This window comes from Trachypithecus francoisi, unplaced genomic scaffold, assembly GCF_009764315.1.
Source record: "Trachypithecus francoisi isolate TF-2019V2 unplaced genomic scaffold, Tfra_2.0 Lachesis_group3, whole genome shotgun sequence".
NCBI lineage: Eukaryota > Metazoa > Chordata > Mammalia > Primates > Cercopithecidae > Trachypithecus > Trachypithecus francoisi.
The window spans coordinates 62,639,960-62,659,877 of NW_022681468.1; the positions used below are offsets into that span (position 1 = coordinate 62,639,960).

Here is a 19,918-nt window from a genome sequence, read left to right on the forward strand (position 1 = left end):
GAATTCTCATGAATCTTATATCCAAACAAAATGCTAAAAAGCAAAGCATTTTTTCTCTGTAAGATTCACATGAATCTTCTATCTGAACAAAATGCTGAAAAGCAAAGCAATTTTTCTTTAGATTTTTGCTGGAAAATCTTGTTTTTATTTTTAGCATTTTGTTTGGAATGATTTTCATTCATTCATTTATTCAAATAGATATTGTCTACCACATTTCAGAATATGTGTTAGTTTTTGGTGTTTTTTGTTTTTGTTTTTTGAGACAGAGTCTCGCTCTGTCACCCAGGCTGAACTGCAGTGTTGTGATCTCGGCTCACTGCAATCTCTACCTCTCAGGTTCAAGTAATTATGGTGTCTCAGCCTTCTGAGTAGCTGGGATTACAGGCATGTGCCACCAGGCTCGACTAATTTTATATTTTTAGTGGCACAGGGTTTCACCATGTTAGACAGGCTGGTCTCAAACTCCTGGCCTCAAGTGATCTGCCCACCTTGGCCTCCCAGAGTGCTAGCATTAGAGGTGTGAACCACCGCTACTGGCCGTGTTCGTTTTTAAAAATAAAAAGTAAAAATGTGTAAACCAGGTATTATTAGCCCTAGCACTGTAATCTTTCTTTTTTTTTTTACAAATAAGAAAACCACTGAGAAATTTTATCTGGAGAATATCATCCAGATCAACACTAAGGTCAGGCTACAAACATCAGTGAAGACCGATATTTCTTATTTTTCCCCTTTTGAAATGTTTTAATTAAAAATTTTTTAATTTCTTGGGCACAGAGTTGTATATATTTATGGGATACACGAGATATTTTTGATACAGGCAGATAATGTATAATAATCACATCATGGTAAATGAGGTATTCATCACCTCAAGCATTTATCCTTTCTTTATTTTATAAACAATCCAAATATACTATTAAAATATTTTAAAACACACAATTAAATTATTATTGACTATAGTCACCTTGTTCAAAAAGCTTTGGAAAAAGGAAAAGTATCTTTTCTTCAAGAAATATATATTATGGCTATGCCGTATCGTGCTTGACAGCTAATATAAATTCATGGAGGAGGACAACCCAAGGAGCTGCAGTTGTTTCTAATGGTTCCAGTTTCCTTTTCCAGGGAACTAATGACCAAATGTATATTTAGGCAACTGATATCCTTTTACCATACTGAATCTATGGAAGAAAGGTGAAAAATATCACAGAGGAAGAGAGAGAGGTAGAGAATAGCATCACATTCAGCTATGAGGTCAGAGTTCTAGATATTACGATTAAATTAGCTCACAATTTTATAATTTCTAGTCATATAATTAAAATAGAGCTGTCTCAATTTACAAGATACATACAGAATGATATTTCCCTCTTCTAGACTAATTATAACTGCTATTTAAGGATTTTTCAAACGTATAACTCCAGATAATTACTGTAAGACACTGCCAAATTCAGAGCATAACTGATATTTGGGTTTCTTAAATGGTGTAACGATAGCTTTATGATGTGCTTCTTACTTTTATATTCACAGGATGAAATTAAGGTCTTCATAATTATGTTATTCATGGAAATAATGGTTTTCTGACTTAGAGTCTTCTGTGGATAAAGTGTGTATTTTCTGCTCTCACTTGGCAGTACTCATCCTGAAGAATTATATGACACAATTGAAACAGGCTCATTGTAGAATGTGACAAAATATTCTTTTATTTTAACCAATCTGTCTGTGTAATTCTTTGAATCCTTTTCATTTTTCCATTATTAGAGATAAGTGCTTTTGTAACTGTGTTCTCAGAACAGGTAATGAACACCTGTGTCTGCTCTGAATTATGAATAGTCTGTTAATTTCCTTATGAAAAAATATAAAAAGCAGAGTGGAATCCTGTTACAATAATCAGCCAGAGCAGTTTAGATGAATCATTGCTTTTGAATGATCATCAAATGCCAATATTCCCCCAAATGCTGATTTTTACTAATTCAGGCATTTCTGAAAAAGAAAATTGCTATCTTGCAAGAATAATGTCTTATATTTTAGAATCTGCACTCTCTAGAGAAAATATTATTAACTCTAATTAGGAGACTCAGCACCTTTAACAACCAAGCAGCTCTTGAAAGCTGTAACATTATTTATGATGTTCTAAAAGTATTTCAGTGTTATTTATATTTTCAGATTCAAAGCAGCTAGCTAGTGGTCATTCTCTTGTCTAAGGCAACTACATTTGAGAACAGAGTCCAGAGTCCAGCAGTGGAATCATTCAGTCACTAGCAATATACTTATTTTAAAGTATGTGCCGTTCATTGCCAGGTTATTATCTACTACAGTATGTAAAAATCAGGAGCAGTCTCGTTTTTAAGAAACAAGCTAAAAAGAGAAAAAGAATAGATATCTTTCTAATATAATTATTATGGACTTTCTATATGATTATTATATAATTATATAATAAATATAAAGTTTCTTCAATTAAATTAGTCATCCACTCAGGAGGTAGAACTAAGAAGAAGAATGGAGGGACAGCCCACCTACCACAGAATTTGCTCATTGCGGGAGAAAGGTGGATGTTTCTTCCTTTATAATGCAGTCAGGAGCTATGGAAGAAAAACAATAAATATTATGCCAATAATGACATGGAAAAATAGATGATTAAGATTATACAATAAGTAAGTAGAATAGTTAGAAACAAATTGTCCTTCATCAAATTAAATGCTTTCTATACTCTATTATGATGAAAAAAACAAAACAGAATTTTATTGGTGAAAAATAAATAAAACAAAACACTAAAGGAATTTAGAACAGGTCAAAATAATATATAGCTGGGTACAGAGACATTATGAATGTTAAGGACATTGTAGTAGTTTGAGTGAAGATTTCAATCTCTAGTATACACAGTTAGGGCTCAAACCTTAGGAATGCAATAACTGTAGGTTGAATTTAATGAGACTGATGTTAGTTGTTCCAAAAGATTAACGATAAATATTGTCATGCAAACTACTAAAGTAAGTATTTTAATGTGGCAATATTAAGATCACTAGAAGATACTAGTCTTGTTGAATCAATGGAAATGGTATGCTGCAATATGTTTAAGGAATTATACACAGGATAGCATAGATGTATCATCATAGCAATACACAATTGAACATTTGCATCATTATAAATATCTGGAAAGATATTTATACATGAAAAGAAGAAAATTTGGGTTCCTTCTTTCTTTTGTAAATGAATATAATACAGAGTAAAATTTGGTTATTCAGTTGTATAGACATGTTTTCATGGACATATGGTTTTATTTTGAGAAGTGTAGGAAATGTATTATGTATTGTTCTGCAGAGAAAAAAAACAGTAGGAGATGTATATATGTGTATATACATATATAGGCTTATATGTGTGCATATATGTGAATATAGATACACATACACATATATACAAAAAGAGAAAGAGATGCATTATTGGAATGGGCTCAAATGATTAGGAAGGACTAGTAGTTTTATTATCTGCAAGCTGAAGAATCAGGAAAGCCAGTGGCTGATCATGTAATTCAGCTCAATTTGAAAGAGATGAAGAGAGGACTGTGTAAGATCTGGAAGAGAGAGGATTTTGTAACATCTGGAAGAGAGAAGATTGTGTAAGATCTGGAGTCCAAATGCCTAAAATTCAGGAGCTGTGATGTTTAAGGGCAGGAGAAGGTAGACTTCTTGTTTCAAGAAGACACAGAGATGCAGTTTCTTCCTAGCCTCGACGGTCTTTACATTTTGGCATGTTTTTGCAATGGCTGGTACCGGTTGTTCCTTTCCATGTTTAGGGCTTCCTTCAGGGTCTCTTGTAAGGCAGGCCTGGTGGTGACAAAATCTCTAAGCATTTGCTTATCTGTAAAGGATTTTATTTCTCCTTCACTGATGAAACTTAGTTTGGCTGGATATGAAATTCTGGGTTGAAAATTCTTTTCTTTAAGAATATTGAATATTGGCCCCCACTCTCTTCTGGCTTGGAGAGTTTCTGCTGAGAGATCTGCTGTTAGTCTGATGGGCCTCCCTTTGTGGGTAACCCAACCTTTCTCTCTGGCTGCCCTTAAGATTTTTTCCTTCATTTCAACTTTGGTGAATCTGGCAATTATGTGTCTTGGAGTTGCTCTTCTGGAGGAGTATCTTCGTGGCATTCTCTGTATTTCCTGAATTTGAATGTTGGCCTGCCCTACTAGGTTGGGGAAGTTCTCCTGGATGATATCCTGGAGAGTGTTTTCCAACTTGGTTCCATTTTCCCCCTCACTTTCAGGCACCCCAGTCAGACATAGATTTGGTCTTTTTACATAATCCCATACTTCTTGCAGGCTTTGTTCATTTCTTCTTCTTCTTTTTTCTTTAGGTTTCTCTTCTCGCTTCATTTCATTCATTTGATCCTCAATCGCTGATACTCTTTCTTCCAGTTGATTGAGTCGGTTACTGAAGCTTGTACATTTGTCACGTATTTCTTGTGTCATGGTTTTTATCTCTGTCATTTCGTTTATGACCTTCTCTGCATTAATTATTCTAGCTATCAATTCTTACACTCTTTTTTCAAGATATTCAGTTTCTTTGCACTGGGTACATAATTCCTCCTTTAGCTCTGAGAAGTTTGATGGACTGAAGCCTTCTTCTCTCATCTCGTCAAAGTCATTCTCCGTCCAACTTTGATCCATTGCTGGCGATGAGCTGCGCTCCTCTGCAGGGGGAGATGCACTCTTATTTTTCAAATTTCCAGCTTTTCTGCCCTGCTTTTTCCCCATCTTTGTGGTTTTATCTGCCTCTGGTCTTTGATGATGGTGACGTACTGATGGGGTTTTGGTGTAGGTGTCCTTCCTGTTTGATAGTTTTCCTTCTAACAGTCAGGACCCTCAGCTGTAGGTCTGTTGGAGATTGCTTGAGGTCCACTCCAGACCCTGTTTGCCTGGGTATCAGCAGCAGAGGCTGCAGAAGATAGAATATTGCTGAACAGCAAGTGTACCTGTCTGATTCTTACTTTGGAAGCTTCCTCTCAGGGGTGTACTCCACCGTGTGAGGTGTGGGATGTCAGTCTGCCCCTAGTGGTGGATGTCTCCCAGTTAGGCTACTCAGGGGTCAGGGACCCACTTGAGCAGGCAGTCTGTCCGTTCTCAGATCTCAACCTCCGTGTTGTGAGATCCACTGCTCTCTTCAAAGCTGTGAGACAGAGTCGTTTGTGACTGCAGAGGTTTTTGCTGCTTTTTTGTTGCTGTTGTTATTGTTGTTGTTGTTTAGCTGTGCCCTGTCCCCAGAGGTGGAGTCTACAGAGACAAGCAGACTTCCTTGAGCTGCTGTGAGCTCCATCCAGTTTGAGCTTCCCAGCAGCTTTGTTTACCTACTTAAGCCTCAGCAATGGCGGGCGCCCCTCCCCTAGCCTCACTGCTGCCTTGCGATTAGATCACAGACTGCTGTGCTAGCAATGAGGGAGGCTCCGTGGGCATGGGACCCTCCCGGCCAGGTGTGGGATATAATCTCCTGGTGTGCTCATTTGCTTAAAGCACAGTATTGGGGTGGGAGTTACCCGATATTCCAGGTGTTGTGTGTCTCAGTTCCCCTGGCTAATAACCAGTTAATATCATAATGGCAGGATCAAGTTCACACATAACAATATTAACCTTAAATGTAAATGGACTGAATGCTCCAATTAAAAGACACAGGCCGGGTGCGGTGGCTCAAGCCTGTAATCCCAGCACTTTGGGAGGCTGAGACGGGCGGATCACGAGGTCAGAAGATCGAGACCATCCTGGCCAACACGGTGAAACCCCGTCTCTACTAAAAAAAAAAAATACAAAAACTAGCCGGGCGAGGTGGCGGGCGCCTGTAGTCCCAGCTCCTCGGGAGGCTGAGGCAGGAGAATGGCGTAAACCCGGGAGGCGGAGCTTGCAGTGAGCTGAGATCCGGCCACTGCACTCCAGTCTGGGCGACAGAACGAGACTCCACCTCAAAAAAAAATAAAATAAAATAAAAAATAAAAGACACAGACTGGCAAACTGGATAAAGAATCAAGACCCATCAGTCTGCTGTATTCAGGAGACCCATCTCACATGCAGAGACATAGGGTCATAATAAAGGGATGGAGGAAGATGTACCAAGCAAATGGAGAACAAAAAAAAGCAGGGGTTACAATCTTAGTCTCTGATAAAACAGACTTTGAACCTTCAAAGATCAAAAGAGACAAAGAAGGCCATTACGTAATGGTAAAGGGATCAATTCAACAGGAAGAGCTAACTCTCCTAAATATATATGCACCCAATACAGGAGCACCCAGATTCATAAAGCAAGTCCTTAGAGACCTACAAAGAGACTTAGACTCCCATACAATAATAATGGGAGACTTCAACATGCCACTGTCAACATTAGACAGATCAACGAGACAGAAAGTTAACAAGGATATCCAGGAATTGAACTCATCTCTGCAGCAAGCAGACCTAATAGACATCTATAGAATGCTCCACCCCAAATCAACAGAATATACATTCTTCTCAGCACCACATCGCACTTATTCCAAAATTGACCACATAATTGGAAGTCAAGCACTCCTCAGCAAATGTACAAGAACAGAAATTATAAAAAACTGTCTCTCAGACCACAGTGCAATCAAACCAGAACTCAGGCAGGACTAAGAAACTCAATCAAAACCGCTCAACTTCATGGAAACTGAACAACCTGCTCCTGAATGACTACTGGGTACATAACGAAATGAAGGCAGAAATAAAGATGTTCTTTGAATCCAATGAGAACAAAGATACAACATACTAGAATCTCTGGGACACATTTAAAGCAGTGTGTAGAGGGAAATTTATAGCACTAAATGCCCACAAGAGAAAGCTGGAAAGATCTAAAATGGACACTTTAACATCACAATTGAAAGAACTAGAGAAGCAAGAGCAAACACATTCAAAAGCTAGCAGAAGGCAAGAAATAACTAAGATCAGAGCAGAACTGAAGGAGATAGAGACACAGAAAACCCTCCAAAAAATCAAGGCATCCAGGAGTTGGTTTTTTGAAAAGATCAAAAAAAATTGACAGACCACAAGCAAGACTAATAATGAAGAAAAGAGAGAAGAATCAAAGAGACGCAATTAAAAATGATAAAGGGGATATCACCACCGACCCCACAGAAATACAAACTACCATCAGAAAATACTATAAACACCTCTACGCAAATCAACTAGAAAATCTAGAAGAAATAGATAATTTTCTGGACACTTACACTCTCGCAAGACTAAACTAGGAAGAAGTTGAATCCTGAATAGACCAATAGCAGGCTCTGAAATTGAGGCAATAATTTATAGCCTACCACCACCAACAAAACAAGGAACAGATGGATTCAGCTGAATTCTAGAGGTACAAGGAGGAGCTGGTACCATTCCTTCTGAAACTTTTCCAATCAATAGAAAAAGAGGGAATCCTCCCTAACTCTTTTTATGAGGCCAACATCATCCTGATACCAAAGCCTGGTGAGACCACACAAAAAAAGAGAATTTTAGACCAATATCCCTGATGAACATTGATGCAAAAATCCTCAATAAAATACTGGCAAACCGGATTCAGCAGCACATCAAAAGCTTATCCACCATGATCAAGTGGGCTTCATCCCTGGGATGCAAGGCTGGTCAACATTCGCAAATCAATAAACGTAATCCAGCATATAAACAGAACCAAAGACAAGAACCACATGATTATCTCAATAGATGCTGAAAAGGCCTTTGACAAAATTCAACAGCCCTTCATGCTAAAAACGCTCAATAAATTCGGTATTAATGGAACGTACCTCAAAATAATAAGAGCTATTTATGACAAACCCACAGCCAATATCATACCAAATGGGCAAAAACTGGAAAAATTCCCTTTGAAAACTGGCACAAGACAGGGATGCCCTCTCTCACCACTCCTATTCAACATAGTGTTGGAAGTTCTGGCTAGGGCAATCAGGCAAGAGAAAGAAATAAAGTGTATTCAGTTAGGAAAAGAAGAAGTCAAATTGTCCCTGTTGCAAATGACATGATTGTATATTTAGAAAACCCCATTGTCTCAGCCCAAAATCTCCTTAAGCTGATAAGCAACTTCAGCAAAGTCTCAGGATACAAAATTAATGTGCAAAAATCACAAGCATTCTTATACACCAATAACAGACAAACAGAGAGCCAAATCATGAATGAACTTCCATTCACAATTGCTTCAAAGAGAATAAAATACCTAGGAATCCAACTTACAAGGGATGTAAAGGACCTCTTCAAGGAGAGCTACAAACCACTGCTCAGTGAAATAAAAGAGGACACAAACAAATGGAAGAACATACCATGCTCATGGATAGGAAGAATCAATATCATGAAAATGGCCATACTGCCCAAGGTTATTTATAGATTCAATGCCATCCCCATCAAGCTACCATTGAGTTTCTTCACAGAATTGGAAAAAATTGCTTTAAAGTTCATATGGTACCAAAAAAGAGCCCACATTGCCAAGACAATCCTAAGTCAAAACAACAAAGCTGGAGGCATCACGCTACCTGACTTCAAATTATACTACAAGGCTACAGTAACCAAAACAGCATGGTACTGGTACCAAAACAGAGGTGCAGACCAATGGAACAGAACAGAGTCCTCAGAAATAATACCACACATCTACAGCCATCTGATCTTTGACAAACCTGACAAAAACAAGAAATGGGGAAAGGATTCCCTATTTAATAAATGGTGCTGGGAACATTGGCTAGCCATAAGTAGAAAGCTGAAACTGGATCCTTTCCTTACTCTTTATATGAAAATTAATTCAAGATGGATTAGAGACTTAAATGTTAGACCTAATACCATAAAAACCCTAGAAGAAAATCTAGGTAGTACCATTCAGGACATAGGCATGGGCAAGGACTTCATGTCTAAAACACCAAAAGCAATGGCAGCAAAAGCCAAAATTGACAAATGGGATTTAATTAAACTAAAGAGCTTCTGCACAGCAAAAGAAACTACCATCAGAGTGAACAGGCAACCTACAGAATGGGAGAAAATTTTTGCAATCTACTCATCTGACAAAGGGCTAATATCCAGAACCTACAAAGAACTCAAACAAATTTACAAGAAAAAAACAAACAACCCCATCAAAAAGTGGGCAAGGATATGAATAGACATTTCTCAAAAGAAGACATTCATACAGCCAACAGACACATGAAAAAATGCTCATCATCACTGGCCATCAGAGAAATGCAAATCAAAACCACAATGAGATACCATCTCACACCAGTTAGAATGGCAATCATTCAAAAGTCAGGAAACAACAGGTGCTGGAGAGGATGTGGAGAAATAGGAACACTTTTACACTGTTGGTGGGATTGTAAACTAGTTCAACCATTATGGAAAACAGTATGGCAATTCCTCAAGGATCTAGAACTAGATGCACCATATGACCCAGCTATACCATTACTGGGTATATACCCAAAGGATCATAAATCATGCTGCTATAAAGACACATGCACACGTATGTTTATTGTGGCACTATTCACAATAGCAAAGACTTGGAATCAACCCAAATGTCCATCAGTGACAGACTGGACTAAGAAAATGTGGCACATATACACCATGGAATATTATGCAGCCATAAAAAAGGATGTGTTTGCATCCTTTGTAGGGACATGGATGCAGCTGGAAACCATCATTCTTAGCAAACTATCACAAGAACAGAAAACCAAACACCGCATGTTCTCACTCATAGGTGGGAACTGAACAATGAGATCACTTGGACTCCAGAAGGCGAATATCACACACCGGGGCCTATCATGAGGAGGGGGGAGTGGGGAGGGATTGCATTGGGAGTTATACCTGATGTAAATGACGAGTTGATGCGTGCTGACGAGTTGATGGGTGCAGCACAGCAACATGGCACAAGTATACATATGTAACAAACCTGCACGTTATGCACATGTACCCTAGAACTGAAAGTATAATAATAATAATAATAAACAAAAGCAAACAAACAAAAAAAACCATGAAAAAAAAAAAAAAAAAGAAAAGACATGTAACAGAAAAACTCTTCCTAACTTAAACCGTGCAGACCAGCCCAAGTCTGGGAACAAAGCCGGCTTTATGTGAATATCCCTGGGAGGATCAAGAACAGTCTCCACTTGGGTTACATCCCCACGCCCCCACCCTTTCCACTTTGGGACGCGCCAGCCGGGCAGGGCTTCGCAGAGGGGCGGGCTCGCTACCTCGCTCGCGCAGGTACCGCAGATACTCCCGGGCCACTGGATCCCAGGTCAACTCGGCTGGGCGCTGGAGGCAGGTGGCGTTAAGAGGAGTGTTCTGATCCAGGGTTTCGCTCAGAGCGGCGGCGAAGGAGAAATTCCCCTCCCCAACCAACAGGAGGCCCCGAGGGGACATGGCCTCCACGGACTCCCGTCTCACGTTCTCTGTGGCGCTCATTTTACGTCACTTCCTTCGCGGATCTCTGCCCGCCCTCTCTTCACTCGTCACTAGTTGATGAGGCACCCTTGGTGCCCGGTTGTCTAGATGAATGGGTGCACCGACTCCTTGGGAAGATAATAACTATGAATGCAAAAGCAAGACGCCCACTTTCCTGTTCCCTCGCCCTTTCAGCCCCTCGGGAAGATCATAGTGCCTTTAGCCCAAGCATGGCCTTGAGCGACTTCATCACCCCTGCATGAGGTCACAAGCAGTCACAAGGGGTGAGGCGAGTTCTGAGTGAAAGAAACGGGGCGGGGCTGAGGCCAAGGAGAGATTGGACCGTGTCTTGCATGCTCTTGACGCAAAAGGTTTTGAAACTTTTTTCACCTCCTTCGAAATGGCTGCCTCCCAGTGTCTCTGCTGCTCAAAATTTCTCCTCCAGAGACAGAACCTCGCCTGTTTCCTCACGAACCCACATTGTGGCAGCATCATTAATGCAGATGGCCATGGTGAAGTGTGGACAGATTGGAATAATATGTCCAAGTTTTTCCAGTATGGATAGAGATGCACCACTAATGAGAATGTCTATTTGAACCGTACCCTGATGGGCAACTGGAACCAGGAAAGGTATGACCTGAGGAATATCGTGTAGCCCAAACCCTTGTCTTCCCAGTTTGGACACTACTTTGAAACAACATATGATACAAGCTACAACAACAAAATGCCACTTTCAACGCATAGATTTAAGCGAGAGCCTCACTGGTTCCCAGGACATCAACCTGAACTGGATCCTCCCCGATACAAATGCACAGAAAAGTCAACTTACATGAATAGCTATTCAAAATCTTAAATCAGGCGTCACTCAGGATGTGTATAATATCTTAATATTGACTAATTTCAGCATCCAGGTTTCTAAGAAACGATAAGATACTTCACTTTTCCACAGTAAAAAGTAGAAGGGAGCACATTCAAAGCATAGCTAAAAATTTAGCTCACTGTAGCACAGTTTCATTCTCTGAATAAATAAAGCAAAAAACACAGAAAAAAAAAAAAAAGTAGATAGAGAGTAATCACCTTTAACCTGGCTTTGGTTCGGGCTCTCAAAAGGCGTTTAAGGCTATCACAAGATTGGATGATGCCTGTTTTCACTGATGAGAACAGATCATTTTACTCAGTCAACTGATTCAAATGCTAATCTCTTCTGAAAGCACACTCACAGACATGCCCATAAATGTTTTACCAGCTATCTGAACATCTCTTAGCCCAGGCAAGGTGACACATAAAATTAACCACCACAGAACTGGAATAGCTGAGTTGAATGGTTAGAACTTTTTAAGATAAGACATTGTTAGTCTTACCAAAGACTATCTTAAGACATTACACACACACACACATAAAGACATATATACACATATATATACACACACACATTGAAAGTTTCTACATGAACTATCATGCTATTTGTGGATAAAAATAATTTTATTTCTTCCTTTTTCTTTTGAAGCTTATTATTATTGTCATTATTATTGTTACGTATGGGGGATGATTATTCTTTTGCCTACAATCTCTACTACAATGTTGAACTAAGTTGGTTAGATTAGATATTTTTTTCTTGTTCCTTGTCTTAGGGATAAAATATTTAGTTTTTCACAATTCAGTATGACACTGACTAGGGATTTTTCACAGACATGTTCTCTATCAGGTAAAATTTTGCATTGTATACCTAGTTTTTTGAGACTTTTATCAAGTGTAGATATTGGATTTTACAAATAGTTTTTACAATGATCATTTAGTTAAGTCTGTAAACATGCTGAAATAGATTAGTTGATTTTTATTGTGAAATCAGTCATGTATTCCTGGGATGAATCTCATTTTGGTCATGGTATATATAACATACATGTATGTGGAGGGTAAACCACATTTATATATAACATGACCAAAATGAGATTCATCCCAGGTATATGTTGTTGAATTTGAATGTCTATCATTTTGTTAGAGAACTCTGTGCTTTTTTTTATGATACGTATTTGTCTGTGGTTTACTTTTCTTTTAATAGCCTTTTCTGTTTGGGTATCAAGCGATGCTGAGTTCACAGAATGAGTTTGTGACTTCAGATTTCGGAAAAAGTGCTTGGAGGAATGTCATTATGTCTCCCTTACATATTTGGTAGAATGCACCAGTGAAGCTGCCTTCTCAAGGACAGGAGTACTTTTCGCAGAAAATCTTTATTAGTTAAAGTGTTGAGGTTTTAAAAAATGAATTAAATTATGTGTTTTTTTAGTTAGCTTAAGTAATCTTCCTTTCTTAAGAGATTTAGTCATGTATTCTAACTCGTTAGATCATTGACAAAGTACTTTATAATATTGTATTTCCTTTTTTTTATTGTTTACAGAATGTGTGGTGATGTCACTTTGCTCATTCTGAATATTGGTCATGTGTTTTCTCTCTTTTCTATAATGTCTACCTAGAAATTTATTAATTTCATTTAACATTTGTATTAATATTTGTATAATGTTATATAAATGTATTTCATTTATATTAATTATTATTCTTGGATATTTTCAAATTGTGTGCTTCAGGTTTTATTTTTCTTCCCTTTAATGTTTATCTACTTTCTTTTTTGATTGCTTTCAACTATGGTACTGCTCCTACTCTTCTGCCTTATTTGAGTTTAATTTGTTCTTCTCTTGTATCTATAATTTCTTAAATGGAGGCTTAGTTCATTTTACTTCTTCCATGCTTTACATTTTCCTCAAATCATCATTTTGTTTCAGCTTCATCCCATAAGTTTTGTACATGTTGTGTTTTCACTCTCATTGATTAAGAATATTTTCTAATTTTCCTTTGAAATTTTTCTTTGGTCCATAGGCTCATTAGCTGTCCATTATTATTAGTTTATCTACTTTTCCCCCAGATAGATTGATCAGTTCTAGCCTTGGACAATCTCAAGATCTGAGATTATTCAATATGCAATTAGTTATTTGGGCCCTTAACTTCATGCTAGTAACAAGTAGGCTGAGAAATTTGCACAAAAATATATTTTCTGAGGCCTTTTCAGAAGCAACTAAGGAAGGTAATGGAAGAAGGAAGAACATCTCAAAGGAGAGATACCAACATACTTGAAAGAAATGCTGACAGAGAAGAACCAGGCTCAACCAACAAACATTATCACCTCCAGAGGGACCTACCTGGTAAAACTCAGTGGGATTTCAGAATTCCTATTGGCCATCCACTGCTCTTTGCCTCACATTTCTTACTTTTCTGAATGTGTGTACATTGTGTTTATCTGCTCCTAATTCAGCATTTCACATGTGTGTGGAGGGCAAATCACATTTGCATTTAGCTTATAGACCACCAGATGAAGAGAAGCAACATGGGCAATCTCATATAAGTCATCAGATCCTGAATTTCAATCCTCATTGTCATTAAATGTCTTTTGGATATCCTAGTATCTCTGTAACATTATTTTCCACACAAAGGTATATAAATCAATGCATCCAAGAGGAAAGACTGTGGTTAATTGCCCTGTTGATTTCAGCATATCACCCTTCCCTTTATCCACACCCCATGTCATGTTATTGGCTGTTCTTTCTAGTAAGAGGTTGAGTCTGTTTTCTCATCTGTGGAATTTGGGAGTACCATTTGATTTGTTTAGGAGAATCAATTAAGCAGAGTGATGATGTGTCTATTCCAGTACTGGGGCTAAAGATGTCTTGTGAGTTATTATTTGCCCTCCTGCACTTTTGTCATTGCCTGAGACGGACATTTATGAACTAGCCTGCTGGATTCAGAAAAACGATGAAACATGAACAAGAAGAAGGTACAAAGCGGAATCATCCCAAGGCTAGATGTAACCAAATTCCCCATTCTATCCACCCACAGATGCTAAAGTGATTCAGCCATGCATATTAGAGCCGCACCATGGAGCACAGCTAGAACAGCTGAATGGTTTTATATATCACCCAGTTTAGGATTATTGTTATGTGGCAAGTGCTAACTGGTGCAAGTAATTGATATCCCAATACATTTAAATCTAAGTGGCTAATTAAATATATTAAGTGATATTAAATATCCTCCTTAAAAGTTAAAATTAAAATCTCATCAAATATACTATTTTCTCATTGATTTAGCAAAACGTTTAAAAAGGTGTGAAACCGTAAAAGTTATATTGATTGGTATTAGGTATTTAGGTATTTGATGTTGTTGTTATGTAAGCAATGACCTTCTGGGGCTTTTTTGTTGTTGTTGAATAAAATAACTGCCTCTCTGAGGTACAGAGGTGTTTGTTGCAGTAAATTTTAGACTATTTATTCCTTTCTCTTCGTAATATGTGAAGTTTACCAACATGTAGTCTTTGTATAACAGGGGAGAAAACGATTTTCTTTAAGATGAGGGAAAATAAAAAATGAAATACAAATGAAGGATCAAACATAAAATCTTAGGAAAATAAAAGAGTAAATGAAGAACTCTGTCATGGTTAATTTTTTATGGGTCATCTTGACTTGGCACAACATTCCCAAATTAAACATTACTTCAGTGTCAATTTTTTTTTTTTTCGTGAGATTAGCATTCATTTGACAGAATGAGTAAAGCAGATTGTCTTCTCCAATGTGGGTGGGCACGATCCAATCTGTTGAGGGCCTGAATAGAGCAAAAGGAGAAATTAGCACCTTTTTTTTTTTTCTGCCTTCCTGATTGAGCTGGGACAGCTCATCTCTTCTTCTCTTGGCCTCAGACTGGGAACTGCAAGAATCAAATCACTCTCTGGGGACTCTTACAAGGGTACTTATCTCCACAGGACTTCAACTAATATTAATTATCTCCCAAAGTCCCACCTTCTAATGTTACCACATTGGAGATTGGAGTTTTGATACTTGAATTTGTGGGGGGACACAATCAGCCCACAACATTTTTCCTTTGGCTCCTCAAAAGTCATGTCCTTCTCATGTTAACATACATTTTTTCCACCCCAACAGATCACCAAATCTTAACTCATTACAACATCAACTCTAACGTCTAAAGTCCAAAGTCTCATCTAAATGCTATCTAAATCAGACATGGGTGAGACTCAAGGTACGATTTCTCCTAAAACTGAAGTTATCTTTATTGGTGAATCTATGAAGCTAAACGAGTTATGTGTTTTCAGAATCCAGTGGTGGGACAGGCACTGGTAGGATAGATATTTCTATTCCAAAAAGGAGGAATACGAAAAAAGGAAAAGATAATAGATCCAAAGGAAGCCTAAGCTACTCCATGAGATCTTCAGGTTTCAGAATAATTCCCTTTGGATGATAAGTGGTAGTGTCTCTAAGGGTTAATGAAATGTAGATTTTGAAATTATATCAATACATTTTTTGTACTCTATATTTGTGAAGGTATGGGGATAATAAAGGAAAATTGCATCATAACCTTAATAGTAAAATATTTTTGACTGTGTAGGCTCCCTGAAAATATCCTGAGGACCTCTAAGTATTTAACATCAAGATACTGAAAATTGCTGTTTTTCACCGTTAATTGTAATTCTGTAAATCAAATGGCATTAGATTAATGGGTGTTCACCTTTTTCTAAAAATTAAAAAATAAGACTGTGTGTTTTGAGGATCACTTAAAAATTTTCCCAAGTTGAACATTTTTTAAAAAGTCTCACTCTTCAGGTTGCAGTGAGCTGATATTGCGCCACTGCACTCCAGCATGGGCGAGAGAGAGAGCTGTTTTTCCACTGTCTTGGAAAAAAAACAAAAAGTCTTTCACTCCTCAAATTTATTAAGTAAGGTGTAGTCTATCCAATGTTAAAAATAGACATTTGAATCTTAAGCACGTAGGGTACTGCTTGTGATACTTTGTTATATCTCTTTCTATTGAACTTTACTCATTTAATATGTTAATGTAATGTTTTCCACATTCATAGGATTAAAACTTAAAATGTTTAATATGCATAAAAATTATAGAAACACTATATGACAGGCTTCAAATGGAATTATCATTTTAAAGTAAGTGATGATATTCCTAGCAATCTACTGAGACAATGTCAAGAGTAATGCTTTTAGGAAAATAAAAATATATTAAATAATAAGTTACATTATTGTCATTTTCAGATTATTTATATTGCTTCATATAAAATAAATGTATACATACTATATCACATATATGTTTAGATATATAGAGATTGATAAATATAGACACAGATACTGATAAACACACATATATAGATATATAATATATACTAACCATTTTTTGAGCTGTTCTTCAGAAACTTAAATCATTTATTATAACTGAATATTGATGAAGCTGCAGAATGAGTAGTCCAGCTTGAATTACATTTAACATCTATGTTTCCATTATATCTATGAGAATTTTGTGTTTTCAAAAGTTAAGACTAACAGTTTTAAATTTTAAATGATGATAAAATACCTTCTATTTGCCATCCTTCACACACACATCTGCTGCCCATTAATTAAAAATAAAAAATAATTAATACAAATCTTCAGTACTGATATTTATTTAATGTTATTTTAAAAATACATCTAACTTCTCAGTTCAGTGATTTATTAATTTAATACATTTTATTCATGCTCATTTTTGATCATGCACAGCGAAAGATGATGAGCATCCAATGTGAAATATAAACTTATCCATATCGCAGCCTTTGTGGAACTTTGGATGTGGGTTTTCTTATGCAGCTTTACAAAGAATAGAAGGTTAAGATATCTTTAACTTTTAAACAGACATCTAGTTCTTTTTCATAAGTATTAAAATAATGATTTTGTATCTATTATATGATATAATATGATTCAAGCAATAGGACAAGCAGATAAAATTTAAAAGGCCAAATAATTTGAGGAAATATTTTTTTTCTTACTTTCAGTTACATATGAAATCTCAGTTTTACTACGTCTTCCCTACTTTAATGCAAATGTCTTCACAACTCTGCATTTGAGGGCACCAGGTAATTTCAAATCAATTTAACTTTTGACATCAAAACTGAGCCCACAGAAAGACTGTCTCCTTTGCAAAAGGTGAAAAGTGTTCAATAAAACACGTCATGCACAAAGTGACAACTATGTCGAGGCATGGCTAACACGACTTCAAACAGTCCTAATTTCTCACGTGTCCTGTATTGGCTGAGTTTCTCTCTCTGATCTCTAAAATGAAAAGCATCTAGGACAACTGCCTGTGCACTCAGCCTTGTGCTTTGTTTTTATCCCTGCTGACAGCCAAGAAAAAAAGGAGATTCATAATTATGAAAGCGTGCTTAAAATTGTGGATCCAGAACATTCAGTAATTTCTAGAAAGTTTAGCTTACAGCATAATGGGACATTAAAAGTTTGAATTAGCCTTTTATTCCGTAACAGTTAGAGCCCAGGTGCAACATATTCTCAAGGGTAATTCTGGTGTCTGCTGGGAAAGAGAGGTTTGAAGTATTGTCCTCCCCACCATCCCCACACATACATGCTAAAACAAGCAAGGTTTATTTTATTTAAAACAAAACTATTTGATATATCCATATAATATGAGATAAATGATTTTACAGTAAACAGTTTTAGGGATAAAGAAGGTTACTATAAAATAATAAAATTATAATTCAACTGTATGGCATAAATAGTTTAACTGTGTTGTACTTAAAACATAGCTTGGATATATAAAATTACTCATTAGAATTGAAGAGGTAATTGGAGAAATCTATCACTATAGTGGGAGATTTAAAAATATTTCTAGGCAGGGCATGGTGGCCCATGCCAGTATTCCCAGCACTTGGGGAAGCTGAGCCAGGAGTATTGTTTGAAGCCAGAAGTTCAAGGATAGCCTGGGCACAGAGTGAAACCATTTCTACAAAACAAACAAGCAAAAAATAACAAGGCATAGTGGCGTGCACCTGTACTCCTAGCTGCTTGGGAGACTAAGGCAGGAAGATGGCTTGATCCTAGTTCAAGATAACAGTGAGCTATGATTGCAACACTGCAATCCAGCCTGGGCAATAGGTGAGACTCTTATCTGTAAGGTAAATAAATAAATAAATTTCTCATTAATTGACAGACAAAACAAATAATGATCAGCAAAACAGTGTTGCACAAAATTTACAATTTGATGTTGTCATCATGTAAGTAATCCTGCTTTCAGTGATTATAAATTCACATTATTTGCAAACATGGAACACAGACATGTATTTGTTTTAATATAAAAGTGAATCTCATAGGCAATTTTACACACTATATTCTCTGACTACAATGCAATTTATGTGGAAGTTAATTTCTAAATGGTAAACTATAAATCAAATTATATTTACAAATAAAAATAAATGAAATTTATTGAATCATGTAACAATAAATCATGTGTGAGGAATGAATTATAATTTAAATTAAAATATTTTAAATCAAATATACTTTAAAAATTACATATCAAAATCTATTATATGTCATGAGAGTGTCAGTCTTAAATAGTGAGCTTTAGAAAATGTAATTATTGCGTTTACTTGAGCATAAAATTTGAGGATGGCTACCCAAAAACCATTTACTCCAAAAGAATAAGGTCAGTGCTCCAAAGTAGAGAAATTAAGGTTTCACTTATATAGGCAGAAATAGAGACGTGTAGCAGGATCACATTATTTTCCATAGAAGGCCAGTACATACATCACAGTGATTTGATTGAATACAGCTCACTACATTCCAAAGAAGATTGTTTCAACATTTATTGAAGAGGGTAATGATTTCAAAAAAGTCTTGTCTCTGGAGCTACTTGATCTTTTCATATCATTCACAAGAAAAAGCAGAAGTTGCAGCTGCATGCTATATGATTCAGGCCACACAGCCATATTCCTCTCAAGGCTCAAAATAATATAAAGTTCCAACAGCTTTTAGCTTAAATTACTTAATTCTATAGAAGTGAAGTTTCACAGAACATTTATAACAATAAATGGTATTTTATTTTATTTTTAATAAAAGAAGGATATTCTTAATTTGGCAGGCAACTTTTTAACATAAAATGTTAAATAAATTACTGAAGACTAAACTCAAGGTAAGTTGAAGCAAATCTTTAGAAAATGTAAAGCAGGCCGGGCACGGTGGCTCAAGCCTATAATCCCAGCACTTTGGGAGGCCAAGACGGACGGATCACGAGGTCAGCAGATCGAGACCATCCTGGCTAACAGAGTGAAACCCCGTCTCTACTAAAAAATACAAAAAACTAGCCGGGCGAGGTGGCGGGCGCCTGTAGTCCCAGCTACTCGGGAGGCTGAGGCAGGAGAATGGCCAGAACCTGGGATGTGGAGCTTGCCGTGAGCTGAGATTGCGCCACTGCACTCCAGCCTGGGCGACAGGGTGAGACTCCGTCTCAGAAAAAAAAAAAAAAGAAAATGTAAAGCAGAAATCAATGAAATAGGAAAATAGGAAATAGAAGAGATAATGAATTACACTAAAGATTTGTTCTTTGGAAATCGTCAAAATAGTCTTCATCCATGGTTTAATAATTACACTATTATTATAAAACCAGAAGACAAATAAACAAAAAAGCTTTGGTTAATTA

At 36.9% G+C, this 19,918-nt stretch overlaps 1 protein-coding gene and 1 long non-coding RNA gene across 2 annotated transcripts; one reads left to right on the forward strand and one right to left on the reverse strand.

The window, feature by feature from the left end:
* Window positions 1-388: 388 nt before the first annotated feature.
* On the reverse strand, window positions 389-19,276 carry LOC117069713. Its single transcript, XR_004431638.1, has 3 exons — window positions 19,133-19,276; window positions 13,946-13,951; window positions 389-399 (listed from the first exon to the last, which is right to left on the reverse strand). It is a non-coding gene; the product is annotated as an uncharacterized LOC117069713 (long non-coding RNA).
* CUNH11orf1 (chromosome unknown C11orf1 homolog) lies at window positions 10,013-11,448 on the forward strand. The gene is given in 2 exon segments (XM_033188168.1): window positions 10,013-11,072; window positions 11,140-11,448. A coding segment is annotated over 1 exon segment (255 nt). The 5' UTR covers window positions 10,013-10,796; the 3' UTR covers window positions 11,052-11,072; window positions 11,140-11,448.
* Window positions 19,277-19,918: the final 642 nt, after the last annotated feature.